At 37.9% G+C, this 15,631-nt stretch overlaps 1 protein-coding gene across 40 annotated transcripts in view; it reads left to right on the top strand.

Moving 5' to 3' along the window:
• msrb3 (methionine sulfoxide reductase B3) overlaps nucleotides 1–15,631 on the top strand; it is a 113,427-nt gene that overhangs the window by 16,414 nt on the left and 81,382 nt on the right. For 19 of the 40 annotated variants that reach the window (XR_012401492.1, XR_012401495.1, XR_012401497.1 and 16 more), the window contains 4 exons: nucleotides 3,570–3,667; nucleotides 3,742–3,973; nucleotides 14,683–14,846; nucleotides 15,408–15,588. Coding sequence is in view for 6 of the 40 variants with exons in the window: in XM_009300117.4 (XP_009298392.1) it covers nucleotides 3,570–3,667; nucleotides 3,742–3,912 (269 nt within the window). In the remaining 34 variants the exon portion in view is untranslated. Of the gene's footprint in view, nucleotides 1–3,569; nucleotides 3,668–3,741; nucleotides 5,429–14,682; nucleotides 14,847–15,407; nucleotides 15,589–15,631 lie in introns of those variants that run through there. The other 21 variants (XR_012401494.1, XR_012401507.1, XR_012401479.1 and 18 more) reach the window with 4 other exon arrangements.

Raw genomic sequence — 15,631 nt, 5'->3', positions numbered from 1 at the left:
GTTACACTGCTCCATTCACTAGGCCGTTCGCTTCGGCGATAAAGCTCCATTAGATCAGCTCCGCGACGATCCGCCGGGATTCTCCTGGTCTGACTCATAGGATTCCTATATTCCCCCTAGAGCTTCCTGTGTCTGAGTGGAATTTCGTGGCTTTGTAGTTGCAGCCAAGCATCTCCTCCCTAAGAGGGAGTAGAGAGAGGGGGGGGTTGGCGTAGAGGGCGATTGAAGGGTCGCGGGGGGAAAGTATAGAATGAGTGACTGGACGATTGACTGACTTCTGTTTCTCAACATACGCTGTATCACAGCAGTGAGCTGACTCCTGCTTCCTCAGGTCTGACCTGATATCATTAGGAAAGGAAAGTCAGATGTGAACAAGATGTGCTTTGGATAATTGGGGTCGCAAGCTAAATAAAGGAACCATTCTTGATTTATTATTTAGAAAAGGTACTTAAAAAGTCTAGCGCTAACTTTTTAAGGGTCTTAAGTTGCGTTAAGACTTTGAAGTTCCTAAATTTGGTGACAAAGTGATATGTTTTTTATTTATTTGATACACGAAAAACAGTGTTCACATACCGCCATTTAAAATTTGAGATCGCCATTTGCTGACCATGGCTGTAATTAAATACACAGAATACAAAAATGTAAAATATTACAAATTGAAAGGACTTTTATGATTTTAAAATATATTAAATGTATTTAATTCTACATTTGATGTTTTAAAAGACTTTTCTCAGGGTTTTTTTGCTGAATACAGTTTATTATTACAGTTAATTGTTTATTTTTTGCAGCGATGGCAAAGAAGATAAAAAAACAATAATAATAATTTTCATGGTGTAAAGACCATTTTAATAATCTCAAGAACCCCTTTATACCATAATAGAACCTTTCATGCATATTAATACTTAAATTATAGATAATTATACATATTAAGAACATTTTGTTCAACAGAAAAGTTCTATAAATCTTAATGGAATAGAGGTGAATAGAAAACCTTTGTCTTTAAGAGTGTTGAAAGAACTAGTCAGTATGTCCATGCTAAAAGTAAAAGAAATAGAAAAGTATAAACTTCTCAATAAAAAAAAAAAAACATTGACACATACCTTTAAATGGAAGTTTAATGCAAATATTGTTTTATTAGTAATTGGTCTTATTCAACACAAATAAATCATAAAAAGCTTTCATTTTTGAATTCATCTTGTGGAGTGTTTGAACATTAAACACAGTCATTATTTTTTGCAAGTCTGGTGTTGCAGAAATTACACACTTCATCTACAGTGTTTTGAAATGACTGCATTAAAAATAATCAAATATACAGAATACAAAAACGTGAAATATTACAAATGGAAATGACTTTAACTATTTAAAAATATTGTAAAATGTAATTAATTTAGCATTTTCAGCTGCAGTTTCTCAATTTTCCTATAAATCCTTCAGAAGAAATACTTTATAGGAAAGATTCTTGTTAAGAAACATTTTCCATATTTGTTTGCTCAATACAGTTTTTTAAATTTTTTTTTTGGCAGAAATGCCAAAGAAGAACCTTTCAATAATCACCTTAAATAGTGTAAAGAACATTTTTATAATCTCAAGAACCCATTTATACCCTAATAGTACCTTTCATGCATAATAATACTTCAATTTTAGATAATTATACATATTAAGAACATTTTGTTCAACAGAAAAGTTCTATAAATCTTAATGGAACCATCAAAGCCAATAGAGAACTTTTATTTCTTAAGAGTGTAGAAGGAACTAGTCCATGCCAAAAGTAAAAAAAAACAGAAAAGTATAAACCTCCCAAAAAAAAAAAAAAAAAAAAAAAAAAACTTACTGACATAAACCTTTGAATGGAAGTGTGATGTAAATATTGTATTATTAGTAACTGGTCTTATTTAATTAAACACAAAAAAATCATAAAAATCTTAAATTTTTTAATCAAGTTTGTTGAGTGTTTGAACCTTAAAAGCAGTCATTATTTTTACAAGTCTGGTGTTGCAGAAATTACACACTTCATCTACAGTGTTTTGAAAAATGATTGGATGTGGTATACGCCACAGTGCCAGTAGCCTTTTACTTCTCATTTGTTCCGCTTAACTTAATGTGTTTCCCCAGTAATCAGGAGGTAATTGTTTAACGTTTGTAGGGCTTTTGTCAAAAATCTAAACAAATATGCCAGCACAGGCTGTGTAGTTGTAAGCTCCCAAGGTTCCTCTCCTCCAGACGTTCCACCTACCCAGAGAGCCATGAGCTGGACCACCCATGAGCAGCCATTCTTTCCACTTACACTCCTGTTACTGGGTAGAAATTTTCCAGATGAAAGAAACAGGATTGAGAGACAGCCTGTTACTCTGCAGATAACACAGACTATTTTCAGGGAGGTTTGTTTCCCTTTTTGACCTCTTGAGATGTCAACCAGCCATGTGCTAGGACAGTTGGATGATCCTTATAATTCTAGTTTATCCATAAATCAAACATCTAACGATTGTGTTGGTCATTTTTGCATTACCAAACACCAAATATGCTTTGCCACCTTTGTTTTTAAACAGAAGGAATAGACTTTCAATAATGGACCCTTTTTACATTTCCGGGTTTCTCCGCAGCAAATTAGAGCACAGGGAGAGTTTCATAAATAAATTTGTAGCATTCCTATTTGCTTAAATAAAACAATAAGTCGGCGCCAGTGGTGTAGTGGGTAGTGCATTGACATATGCACTCCGGTGTTCGCGGTGACCCAGGTTCGATTCCACCTCGCGGTCCTATGCTGATCCTTCCCCTCTCTCTGCTCCCCATGCTTTCCTGTCAATTCTCTCTACTGTCCTATCGAAAATAAAGGTGAAAACCCTGGAAAAATAATTATAAAAAAAACCCAAAAACAATAAATAAATACTGCACAATAGATATACCACGACTTTCGGGAAAAAATGTATGAGACTGATAAAGGTAGCCAGAAGAGTGTCCATGTCAAATTTATCTTCCTGCCCATAGACCTTGCACAAGCAATAACTAGCCTAAGCATTAGCTAGCTAACTATTAACTGATGCAGAGATGATAAAATGCAAAGAATAGTTTCATTAATGTAAAATCTTTTACTGATATTTAAAAGAAACGTCTTGCACTACATTTGCTGAACTGGAATTGGGCATCTGTAAGTGAGACATCACAGCTTTGGAATCCCCCCAGGCGATCACTAAATCATGTTGTGAATAGGGTCAATTGTAACAAACTGTCAACCACTTCCAGAGATAGTCGAAAATGTATTTGACCAGATTAGACCCTCTCATCAAGAAATCAGGAAAGTGGTCAAAAAATTGGTAGAAGAGACAGATTAAAACTCCTGGTGTAAATGGGAACATTTCCCTCATTTGCTTGTGACCCAATCAACCGAAATGCATCTTAATACCAGGTGTACATGAGGTATGCAAGTTTTACTTCAGTTGCAAAACAAAAATCTACATGGAGAGATTGGCAGGAAATGTGAGAGATTTTACCCAGGAAGAACTTCAGTACACTAAAACTCTTAAAATTATAGGTTTGTGTCATTAACTCTTAACGCTGTACTGCTTTTGCAGGATGGCCTTCTTTTTTCGATTTGATCAATAAGGACGCTATAGCTCAAACAGATGACTTTTCATACGGAATGCACAGAGTGGAGACAACCTGCAGTCAGGTACAAAATCAGATTGACCTTTTTATGCTCAACTTTGAAAGCACTGTTCTTTAAATTTGACCTCTTCTTTAAAGTGTGGTGCTCACCTGGGCCACCTCTTCGATGATGGACCTCGACCAACAAAGAAACGCTACTGCATAAACTCGGCCTCACTCAGTTTCCAGCCCAAAAACAGTGCCACTGAGGAAGTGGAGGCATCTGGAGCAGCCGGTCAATCATCCACTAGCAAGAATGAAGAACTTTAATCGGACTTGGAAGAAGATCAGATCAACTCCAAAGTCACTCCAACTGTCGATTCCAAATCAAGTGAGCTGTGCAATCATGCTTAGCAACATTGGTCGGAATGATGGGTCCTTCAAAGATCAGAATACGCAATAATATCAGTGTTCAGATATCAGATTATAATGGCCTTATGTTTTCTCCTTAACTTCTGCACTTTAATTATTGCGCCATTTGAAGAACTCGCTTCACTTCCATAAAATTTACTCAGCTAAACTGTTATTGAACACTCAGTGGTGGTTTTAAAATCTAGATAACTATAATATTTTTCTGCTACAATGTGTGAGACCAAATCTGGGGTTTTAAGTGAACTTTTTAAAATGTCTTCTCATTTAAAACAAAAGCTTCCAGAATATTTGCGTACAAAGAAACATCCCTGCAGGCACAGGACACCAACATGATGTCATATTGACGTTGTACCACAACAAACCCCAAAGTCGTGGGGACTTTTTTTGGATATTAAAATCGGGTTGACGTCAGAACCCAACATCAGGCCGTCGTCAGTGTTCAACGTCCAACCTAAAATCAACCAAATGTCTACATCTAATCATGTTTCACCTTAACGTTGTGTGGACAATACCACTATGACATCTATCAGTCACTTTCCATCTTAAAATCAACCAAATATGAATGTAATTTGACGTCGTAATTGGACATCAAAACCAACATTGCCCTTAGACGCTGGCTAGACATTGAGTTTTGGTCAACTGACATCATGACCTGTATCTAATCTTACGTCTTATGATGTTGTGTGCCTGCTGGGATTGTGGTGGAATACTAATTAGAACTATTTGACTCTGTACAGACGGTTAGACGCTCTTCCATTTAAAGATCAAGACTCTTTGGGTTATTTTCAAATCCTGCTAGAGAACATGATAAACATCAGGTTGATGTTGAATTTTTCATTGAAATTTTAACTCGCATTGTTACTCTAATAATATTCTTCATGCATTTTTTCACTAGTGGTCTCTGACTTTCTGGACCCCATTGTATATTGAAAGCCTAGTCATTGGAAACAAATTCTAGATGTGTGCTTTCTCAGAGCGCTGTGTTGTTTTTGAAGTGACATGTGATACAGGGAGGTCAAGAAGTTTGGAGAAAATGCTATGCGAGTGCTCCTGTGAGCAGTAAAATAAGCACCGGTCGGAGAACAAAGCATTCTTTGAAATAAAATGGAACAGATGACAAATGTTTAGTCTGAACACAAATGTAGCCTGACTTTTAAGGGTGCTTTTTTTGGTCTCCCTGCTTGCAGTGCCTATTTTCGTCTTGAGTTGATATCGTTTTTTTTTTTTCTTGAGATAAAGTTTCACATAGATTGATAAAAATAAATTCTTATTGACCAGTGTGGTTAAATAATTATTATGAATAATGTGGTGTTCTGAATTTGTTTAAACATGTAAATGCATATTGTACATGCATTATTGGGATTACACTAATTGCAGTTTTACTGTTTGACTTGTATTAAATGTTTATCATTGATCCATTGATTTATTTATGCGCTTCAAAATCAGACACAGTGTGCACAAAAAGTGCGGACAAGTGGTCTGTTTTTTCAGTTACAGCTTTCTTAGTGCTTCGGAAGGTGTGAATATAGCACGCTAGTTGTGTGTATGGTGTGTTTTTGTCCTTCAAGCTTGACAGCTCTTGTCACTGTGTTGTTTACTGTATGTAAAATATCTACTCGAACATATGGAAAATTCTCTGTTGCATTCGACCAAAGAAGTCCTGCAAGTTTGGAACCGAATGAGGGTAAGAAAATGTTAATGTACAAACTTAAGGACTACTCCACTTTTTTTTAATCATTGTGCCTGCTGAAGCCAAGATATGCAACAATTACGCCAGAATGAGAATTTAGTTGCTAGCCGCATCAACAAAAAATAGCAACATTTAATATTCTGTCAGTCTTAGTACATGATGCAAATACAAGTGTCAAACTTTAATTAGGAGAATTATGATCGACTATATATATATATATATATATATATATATATATATATATATATATTTCTTTTCTTGGTTGAACTCGTGTTTATTTAAAATGAGCCTATTTTGCAGAAAAAGTGGAGTGTTCCTTTAAATCAGGGGTCACCAATCTTTCCTGGAGGGTTGGTGTCCCTGCAGGGTTTAGCTCCAACTTGCCACAACACACCTGTCTGATTGTTTCAAGTATACCTAGTAAGACCTTGATTAGCTTGTTCAGGTGTGTTTGATTATGGTTGGAGCTCAACTCTGCAGGACACCGGCCCTCCAGAAATAAATTTGGTGACTCCTGCTTTAATAGAAAGCAAGAAAATCACAATTGCATATCTAGCTAAATTTCCATTTTACCAAACGTGTACTAATTAAAATTTGGTTGCAGCAGGAAATCCAGACACCCTTTATGTCCTCTTTGGGATGACTGGCCTTTGATGCTCTTGGTGAGCTGCTGGAAATCCTCCAAGACTGGAGGGGTGACGTCAGCCTCACCATCCTCTTTGGAGTGCTGTTGTTTAGAGAACAGAGTGGTTGGCCTTACTCTGAGAGTGTGGGAAAAATCGTCCAACAGGCCTGTCGCTGAAAGCGTTTACGTTACCGATGCAATAAAGAATATTTACAAGTCAGGTGTGTTTAGACTGAGGGACGGTGGTGAGGGGGGCTTTCGGCGGAGAATGGAGGTTTTGAGGGGACTGGCAGCTGGAGTGTCTCACACTGGCTTTCAACCCCATATCATCTCCCACCCGGAAGTCAAACAACTTTGTCATTTATAGAGCCAAAATGAACGAGCGTGACACTCTCGGTAGGTAGCGTGACTACTCAAACCGTTACAAAACTTTCTTTTCTCGCTGGAGTTTCAAAACAACCCGCCGAAATAACTCACATCTTGTCTCTGGCTTAGACATTGATGCTTTCATCACAGTGTGTAGGCAAACCTTATGCCTTAGTCTGTTTCCACGTTCAGACTGTATGCCTCACTTCCTGCCACCGAAGTGTCACCCCAAACAGGTCATACTATATCTTGTCCCACTGGCCCCATTAGTCTGTTCTATGAAAGCACTAAACCAAACAACAGAGCCCCTGCCAGCAGCAGTACAACCCAAACACACAGTCCATGATCCACAAAAGTCATCCAACACATAAACACCTCCCTCGAACCCTGGGAGAAACACTAGAATTTCTTTGTAGGCTGAACGCTCCCATTCACAGATTCTTTGGGAATGTATGTGTGCAAGCCCCCTTCTTTCCTGCTTCATGGCCTGCTATTAACCGAGGCTCTGTGCTGACTTTGAGGGATTACAGGGCCTTTGCACAGACCTGCCTCTGTGTTCCCCTGAAAATGCTTGCTTGTTTTAGACCACAGCTTTGTTGCAAGCACAGGAAACCTTGAATTTAACAGGGTTTATGAATTATTAGTGTTAGTTTTCTCCTTACTTCCTTCCTTCAATCTGTGGAGGACCTAAAATTTAATTTGATAATAAATCAGACCCCTTTGCCAATCATTCTCTATCCCCCCCATTTAGTCTCATATTCAAAGGTTGTGAAACGCTTGTGCAAACTGAACTGCAATTAGGTGCTTGGGAAGCAGTGGAAATGGTCTCTGTTTGGCTTTCCAAGCACCCAGTCTCCTGGCTATGCAAAGAAGTTCTGTTTTTACACAAATCCAAAACTGAACAAGTTGCCCTTAATATATGTGGCTGCTTGCATATACAGAATTTATGGGCATTAAGGCCTACATCCATATTATTTTTAACGGCATAGAAAAGAATGACCTGGACACTCATGTTGGGTTCAATATAACAATCTCATACAGGTTTGAAATAACATGAAATTATTGAATCCTTTTGGTGTAGAGGAGGAGTGTCAAACTCAGTTGCTGGAGGACAATAGCCCTGCAGATTTGAGTTCTAACCCTACTTCAACACACTTAAGCCGCGGTCACACTAGAGTTTGAGCTTCCGAAGTTCTGTTGTACAGTACTGCGAAAAGAGGCATGGTTATTTTAACTACAGCGACTGTTCCATATTTTAAATTCCTGTACAGAAAGGTCATGCTTTGAAACCTCAACTGATGTCACGTAGTCAAGTGATGCGATTTCACAGATCAGAGTTTACCAAGCTTGAACTTTCCAACGCATTGATCTGCAAAACTTGACGCACAAGCTTGCATTTCCGGTCTGACATATTCGATGCGTATAAATGGTAGTCTATGGGGGAAAAAGTATAGTGTGATCGTAGCTTTACCGGTAGGTTTCAAACAAACCTGAGGGGATCAATTAGTTTTATCAGTTGGTGTGTTTAATTAGGGTTAAAGCTAATCTCCAGAGCTGTGGCCCTCTGGTAACTTGACACCACTGGTGTAGAGTCAGGTAATTACAAAAGTTTACACCTTGAAACTTTCAAGTTTCTTTTACATATTAGACGTGACCTAAAGCAGGGATGTCCAAACTTGGTTCTGGAGGGCCTGTGTCCAGCATAGTTTAGCTCCAACTTGCCTTAACACACCTGCCTGGAAAATTCTAGTATTCCTAGATAGAGCTAGATAGAGCTTGATTATTAACTCCAGGATCGAGTTTGGGCACCCCTGACTTGAAGGAGCAAGAGTGAAGGATACGTCTTTGGAGGCTTATCACAATTTATTACAAAGTCTTGAAAACCATTCCTCATTATCCTAGAAGAATTTCTTCATACCAAGAATCCTAACAGCCTTGTTAAATTCAAAATGATTTCCCCCTGCATTCGGGATGTTTTGAATGTCATAATCTGGGTAACTGCAGAAGCCAAAAAAAGGGAGGAAAAATCACTGCAGTGAGAGTGAAAAAATAATTTGTGGAATAATGTGGCTGTGCCAGCTCTATCAGACATTTGTCTGATGGATGTATTGTGACTCCTTTCCTGGAGAAAGTCAGTGATCTCATTTCAACTCTGTTAACTTCTGCCAAGTATTTACTTTTTTCAATGAGCAGTGTGGGGGCAGAGGGACAGATTCTGCCTGTGGCCTCACTCCAAATCGTGCAGTTTGACAGAAACCACATGAAGGTCCGAGGGTTTGCAGTATAGCCTAGGTCTCAGTGCATTACCAGGCTCTTTCTGTACCAACAACTCAAGGTTGCACCAATCCCAAACCCTAAAGCCAACAAATTCAAGATGGAAATTGGCACTAGTTTCAATATTAAACTAAATGAAACTACCCGTTCTATCAACGGTTGTTTTGCATGGCATTTGCTGAACTGGAATTGGGCATCTGTAAGTGAGACATCACAGCTTTGGAATGCCACCAGGCGATCACCACACCACCTCTCCGGCATGCTGAACATAAATAAACCCCAGGATCTAGCCGCCTTGTTATTCCTAGCATTGCTATCAGGAAGTGTCCAGCGGTGATCTATGCTCTTCAAATAGTTCATTTGCAGCCTCGGTAAGACATTCTTTTCCCAGGACAGGGAATTAAAAAGCAGCTCTGTGTTTTGAAGTTGGTCAAGGGGATGAGGCTCACCATGACCCCTGTGTTTGGTTTAGGAGTACGTGCTGTTATTCTGGACGTGTGTGTTTGTCTGCAGCTGGTGTATGGGAATGAAGATTCCAAGTGCAGCATCCCTTCGGCCGGAGAAACGTAATTTCTGTCCCTGTTTGTTTTGAATCTGCCAGGTTGTTTTGACTGCTTAAGTTTGCATCTTGAGCACACATCCTGATGAACCCAGTGAATGTGTCCTCCACGTGACCCTGCAGCTGTCTGAGCGGATGCTTTGGGAGAACTTTAATAGGTGATGAGTGCAGAAGTGTAACTTTTTACAGACAAGTAAAATCTGACTCGTTGTTGTGAAGGGAAACTTAAGCATTAGGATGGAGACAGTTTTGGAATGTAAGCGAGCTGGTTTAATAAAGAATCTGATGTGCTTCTTATGGAGCCTTCGGATAATAACCAAGGGGAGCCTTTGTTTTGCAGGGAAAGGAATGGAGCCGAACCATATTGACACAGGGAGATGTGGTGAAAGGTCATTTAGTCTTTAAGTAGAGGATGTATGGAACATGTTAACCATGTGATTAATTATTAGGTAGAGGTGTGTGTTTGTGAGAAAGGAAGTTCAGAATGGCATTCAGATTCTGGGATCAATTAGGCCTCAGAGAAAGTGGAGCGAAATTGTGGCCACTGGGCCTCTTGTTTCGTTGCCAAGTTCTGCGGTTCATACCATCGAGCGAAAATTAGCTCTTATAAAAGAATATTCAAGAGCTGACACCATAAAACTGACAGAGGGCATTTGTGCCTTTGTAGTTTCAGCCTGTGCAGATCTTGAATCTGGAGGAAAAGACGAGATTAAGGTTCTTAGCTGGCCCCCTCTCTCTGAGAGCCCATGGGAGAAAAGCCAGTATCTCAAAGCTCGGAGTTAAATATAGAATGGTTACAAAGCGCTCATGATTTGCATACCTGAGAATAAAATGATCCTGTTCTGGAACAACTTAGCGGTGGAAGCCATGGGAATTTCCCTGCGCTGCAGCCCAGAAATGTGGAAAATTTTCTGGAGAATTGAGCAGTTCAGAACAACTGCTTTTTGAGTTAAACTCTGACTTGAAAAAGTAAGTATATGCCTTGGACCAAACAACTTCATTCACCGTTTCCCATAAAAAGAATCAGACTAGGTAGTTTTTATGAGAAAGGATAAAAAAGGTAGTGATTTCTGTGCATTAATGTGAAATCTTTCTTGAGGTGCAAGGTGGGGGGTGATTGTTTTAAAATCATTTGCCAATGTTTTGGTTGATGTCTGTGGATTTAGCTACAACTTTGAGATATGTCGCACGAAACTGAAGAGCGGAGGAGGGGATATGTTGAGCGAAAACTGAAGTGGGGGGGAGGGGGGTTGTTTGGTGTCGCTAGGGCACTTCAGATCACTTTGGAAGGGCACTTTCGATTTAATACTAAAAAGGGCATGTGCACTGCACAGGTTGAGCCCTATGTGTGCACGTGCCTGGTAACAATTCAAGTCATTACCTAGAATCGGTATATAACTAGGTACTTTCTGTAAACTTACCTCTGAAGCTAACCTTAACCCTTGTTGCTAACTTGTATAACCTGGTACTTTCTTAGGTAGGAACATGTTAGAGATACCTTGTTTTGTGATTGGCAATTTATGACTCAAGCTTTTTTGCTGAAAATCAGTTTTGACTTGGCTGCATGCTCTTGCATTTTTAAAGCAAATTTGCATGGTTGTTTTGCTTGCTGAGTAAATAAGTTTGCTGTGTGTGTGTTGATAGATGAACTACTACATCTGAGGAATGAAAGAGTTCAAATTTAAAGTATATCACCAAAAGCCAAAAACTCTAACATAAACAGAAAACTGTAAAAACGTGTGTACAGGTCTTGACACGTAATTGCTAAGGAGCACCAAGTAAACACTTGAGATCTGCTTACAAAAACATTTTTTCCTCATTGACGCTTTTTTTACTTTTATGTTCTCTTTTTACTTTCTTTCTAAAGCAAGAGAACTTGCCTCTGGCTCCCTGGGCGGCAGGGAGCATTGAGCGAACGCCAGATCTTTAGGATGTCACCACTGCTCAGTTGCTTCCACTTAGCCTTCCAGACTTTCCCCTGGCTTCCTTTCAAAACAAATCTTGGAGCGGGCCCACAGAAAGTGCATTCTTTCAGAGTCCCTGTGAGCAGTGCTCACGCGCTCCGCTGCTGCCAGAGGATGGCCAGTCAGACGCTCTGAGACGGCATTTATTTACACTATCCACACCAGAAAGCATGTACATGTGAGATGCATATTGTGCATCCAATGTACTTTTTCCTAATATGATCAACTGCCCAAAGAGTTAGTCAACCAAATAAAATGTTTTTATTATTAATTACTCAACCTTTGTTTAACTCTTGACTTTTTTGAGGTCCTTTTTGAAAGTTGTGTGACCATGGAGGATGAGAGAGCTCTCAGATTTCATCTAAAATATCTTAATTTGTGTTGCGAAGAACAACAAAAATCTCAGGGGATTTGGAAAGACTTGAGGGGGATTGATCAGTAACCGGGTTGGTCCCACTTTATATTAAGTGTCCCTAACTACTATGTACTTACATCAAAAAATAAATACAATGTACTTACTGAGTTTATAATGTATTTGAGAACACTTGTGGTGCTTTTGAGTTGGGATAGAGGTTGGGTTATGGACAGGTTTGGTGGCATGGGTAGGTTTAAGGGTGGGTTAAGGTGTAAGGGATGGTCAACAGTGTATTTACAAATGTAATTACAAAAGTTAATTACAGATGTAATTACATACATGTATTTAATCAAGCATAAGTACATGGTAAATACATTTATTTACACAATAAGTACATTGTAACAAACTATTAATTACTATGTAAGTACATATTAGTTAAGGCCACTTAATATAAAGTGGGACCCAAACTTTTTGTGCATTTTTGTCATTCACACCAGAAAAAAATGTCATTTGGGTGTCTGAAAGTACGAACTATTTCCATAGCGATGCTATATGTCAAGTTACAAATCTAAGGAGATGCATGAGGACTGCTCAATCAAAACCAAGTCAGAATACAAGACTTTATGTGTGCAGATGTGTAGAGCTTCTTAACATAGTGACATCGCCATCTACTGGCCTGGCATGCATACTACTACATTGTTAGTTGACTGGTAATGTTTGTTATTATAAGGTCTGATATTAGCGCTAAAAATACAGATTAATTGAATTGAAAAATTCAAATTAGGGCGACACAATGGCTTATTGGTAATTACTGTCGCCTCACAGCAAGAAGTTTGCATGTTCTCCTCGTATTCGCGTGGCTTTCCCCACATTCCAAAGACATGGGCTATAGGTTAACTGAATAAACTTAACTGTCCGTGGTGTATGTGTGTGAATTAGTTTTTATAGATATTTCCCATTACTGGGTTGCAGCTGGAAGGGCATCGGCTTTGTGAAATATATGCTGGATAAGTTGGTGGTTCATTCCGCTGTGGTGACCCTTGATGAATAATGGGACTAAGCTGAAGGAAAATGAATGAATAAAGGAAAGCTCAAATTATAAATTCAGTTGGAAAAGGCTCAAACATGGGTTGACTTGACAAACTTTGGTGTCGCCTTCCACCACCCAAGCAAATGAGTTTAACTTAGTTTGCTTTAATCTACTGTTTTCCTGTTGGCCTTGGCAGGTGTTTCATGGTGATTTAGTGTAGTTTTACTTCCTCTGTTTGCTTAGGCTAATGGTAAATGGGCTTTTGGCAAATTCTTCACCTGTTTGAGTAGTGAGATTAGGCAGATGTTAGGGTTCGGTCCATTGAACGAAGACACAAAATCTTTTTTCTTGGCAGGATCAGTACATAAAAATCAGTGGAAATAATCTCAAATACTTTTGTTTTTCAGTTTCTTCGGTATTCATATTTAATTGGCAACTATTTTATAGCGTTTGTTTGTGCAAATTGTATTGTTTCTCCATGAGATTGGGTTGTGTAAACATTTTATTAGCAGTTTTGATTATTGATTTTCAGATTAGACATAACTATTTGATGACAGGTTGCTCTTGTTAAACTCAAGTAAGTTCTTAACTGTGTTTTATTTGAGTCTATCTTTGTCTAAAATGTTTCTTTTTTATTATTTTTTTTAATATGTTGCTTGATACTACTTGAGTAACTTTTCATGGCTTGGAGGATTCTTAATCGTAAATTTTTTGTACACTTTAAATATAAACACTGTTTCGATGTTAAATATTGATATAGTTTGAGACATTGGTTTTGCTTTTGAAACTAGAAGTGACGTATGCTATTTTTAAATATTAAAAGAGAAATTTTATTTTCTCAGACTGTGTCCTTATTTATTATAGAGTTAATAATGAGTATAAAGATTAACATGACAATTAATAGATTTTTTTGGGGGCTGTACACTGAAAAAAATATGTCTGCAGAATTGTTGCAAACAATTTATATGGGTTAAATTTACACAAACAATATAAGTTTAGCAATGTTCAACCTAATTTGTTTGTTTAAATTCAGCCCAAATAAATTGATTACAACCACTTAACTTGCAAGGAATCATCTTTGAATAATTCTTTCTGTGTACAATAATCCTTAATTTTTAATGGCAGCAAATGATTCTTGTTCTAAATATGCCTGACAAGATTTTTTTAGCAAAATATAATGTTGTTAAACTGAATGAAAATTTAGTGGCTGTATCCTCATGAAAAAAAAAAAATTAACAAAAACATGCACATCAATCTAAACTGTGTGCTCTGCCAAACCAAAGTTACGCAAACATATATGAAAAGGCGAAAACACCAAAAGTATTAAATTTGCAGCATTTAATATTTCTATGACATCAGATGAAGAGCCAGTGTGCTCGAAACGTTACAATCTGTGAGCTGTTTTAAGGGAATAAATGTAATACTTTTGGAGCTTTTGGTGTTGCCGCTGGATTTGTGTACAATCATGGTAAAAATTATAGTGATTTTTATCATACAAAAAGAGGAGACATTCTAGTGTACAGGGTAAAAAATGAATTGCACATTCATTGATTTTGAATCTTGAAAACTTCCTCGGCTTTGATCCGCATACATGTAGTTTATAATCTGTAGATAATGTTAGGTCATTTTGATTTTTTTTAGCTTTTACATAAATGCATATACTTGTTTTACCATATCTTTTCTTGTTAATCAGCACAAATACACAGTAAAAACCAAAATACAAAAAAAAAGCAGTGAAAAGCACAGATTGTTTAATGCTTTTTATTTTGTGTGTGTGTGTGTGTGTGTGTGTGTGTATTTTGCAGGTAGTGACAACATTGACCTTTGCAGGCCCTCATTCACTTTTTTCTATCATCCCACATTCCCAACATTCCTGATGGAGCAGGCCTCACCAATCACCTCCTCAATCCAGACAGAGGCCACAAGACTGACCTTTGCTCCGCAATGGAAAACCACACTCCAGGTGAAGGTATGCAGCTTTAGCTTAAGTGTGTGTCCTTATCCCTAAGGTCTACACGCTCATTTACTTAACAGGGAACTGATCAATAACTGGAGTTACTGACCCACAAAAACCTTTCAAGTCAAAATGTAAGGAAGTCACTTAGTCTAGAATGAATCAATGACCATTTTAGTGATGCAGACTTATTAAAGACAATATATTACATTATATATTTGGATTTAACACCATTTTACCAAACCGTTGTTCATGCGCATAAATAGCAATCACTTTTTTTCTGGGCAAGGAGTGTACCTTGAGGCACTTACAATGGAAGTAAATGGGCAAATTTACTTAACATTAAGTTATTTTCATTTCAGTTTTTTCATTTGGTCTTCATCTTAAGCCTTATTGGATTTAATAAATGTTCATTGTTATTAATTAATTCTATGTATAGTTTTATATATTGTCTAATTTATATTTATAGCTTTGCTTTCAGTTAACATTTAAATTGAGCATTTTTGTAAATGCTTTTAGAATTCTGTTGTTCTTATTATTATGATAGATAGATAGAGTCACTGTCCATTTTATTAGGTACACCTGCCCAATAGACTGGTTCGAGCTGATGGAACGGCAACAGTAACTCAAACAATACTCGTTAAAAGCGAGGTATGCAGAAGAGCATCTCTGAAGGCACAACACATCCAACCTTGAGGCAGATGGGCTACAGCAGCAGAAGATCACTCCGGGTGCCACTCCTGTCAGCTAAGAACAGGTAACTGAGACTACAATTTGCACAGGCTCACCAAAATTGGACA

The sequence above is a fragment of the Danio rerio genome, chromosome 4 (assembly GCF_049306965.1).
Source record: "Danio rerio strain Tuebingen ecotype United States chromosome 4, GRCz12tu, whole genome shotgun sequence".
Taxonomy (NCBI): domain Eukaryota; kingdom Metazoa; phylum Chordata; class Actinopteri; order Cypriniformes; family Danionidae; genus Danio; species Danio rerio.
The sequence above is the reverse complement of the archived record's forward strand: the minus strand, read 5'-3'. Positions and strand labels throughout refer to the sequence as shown.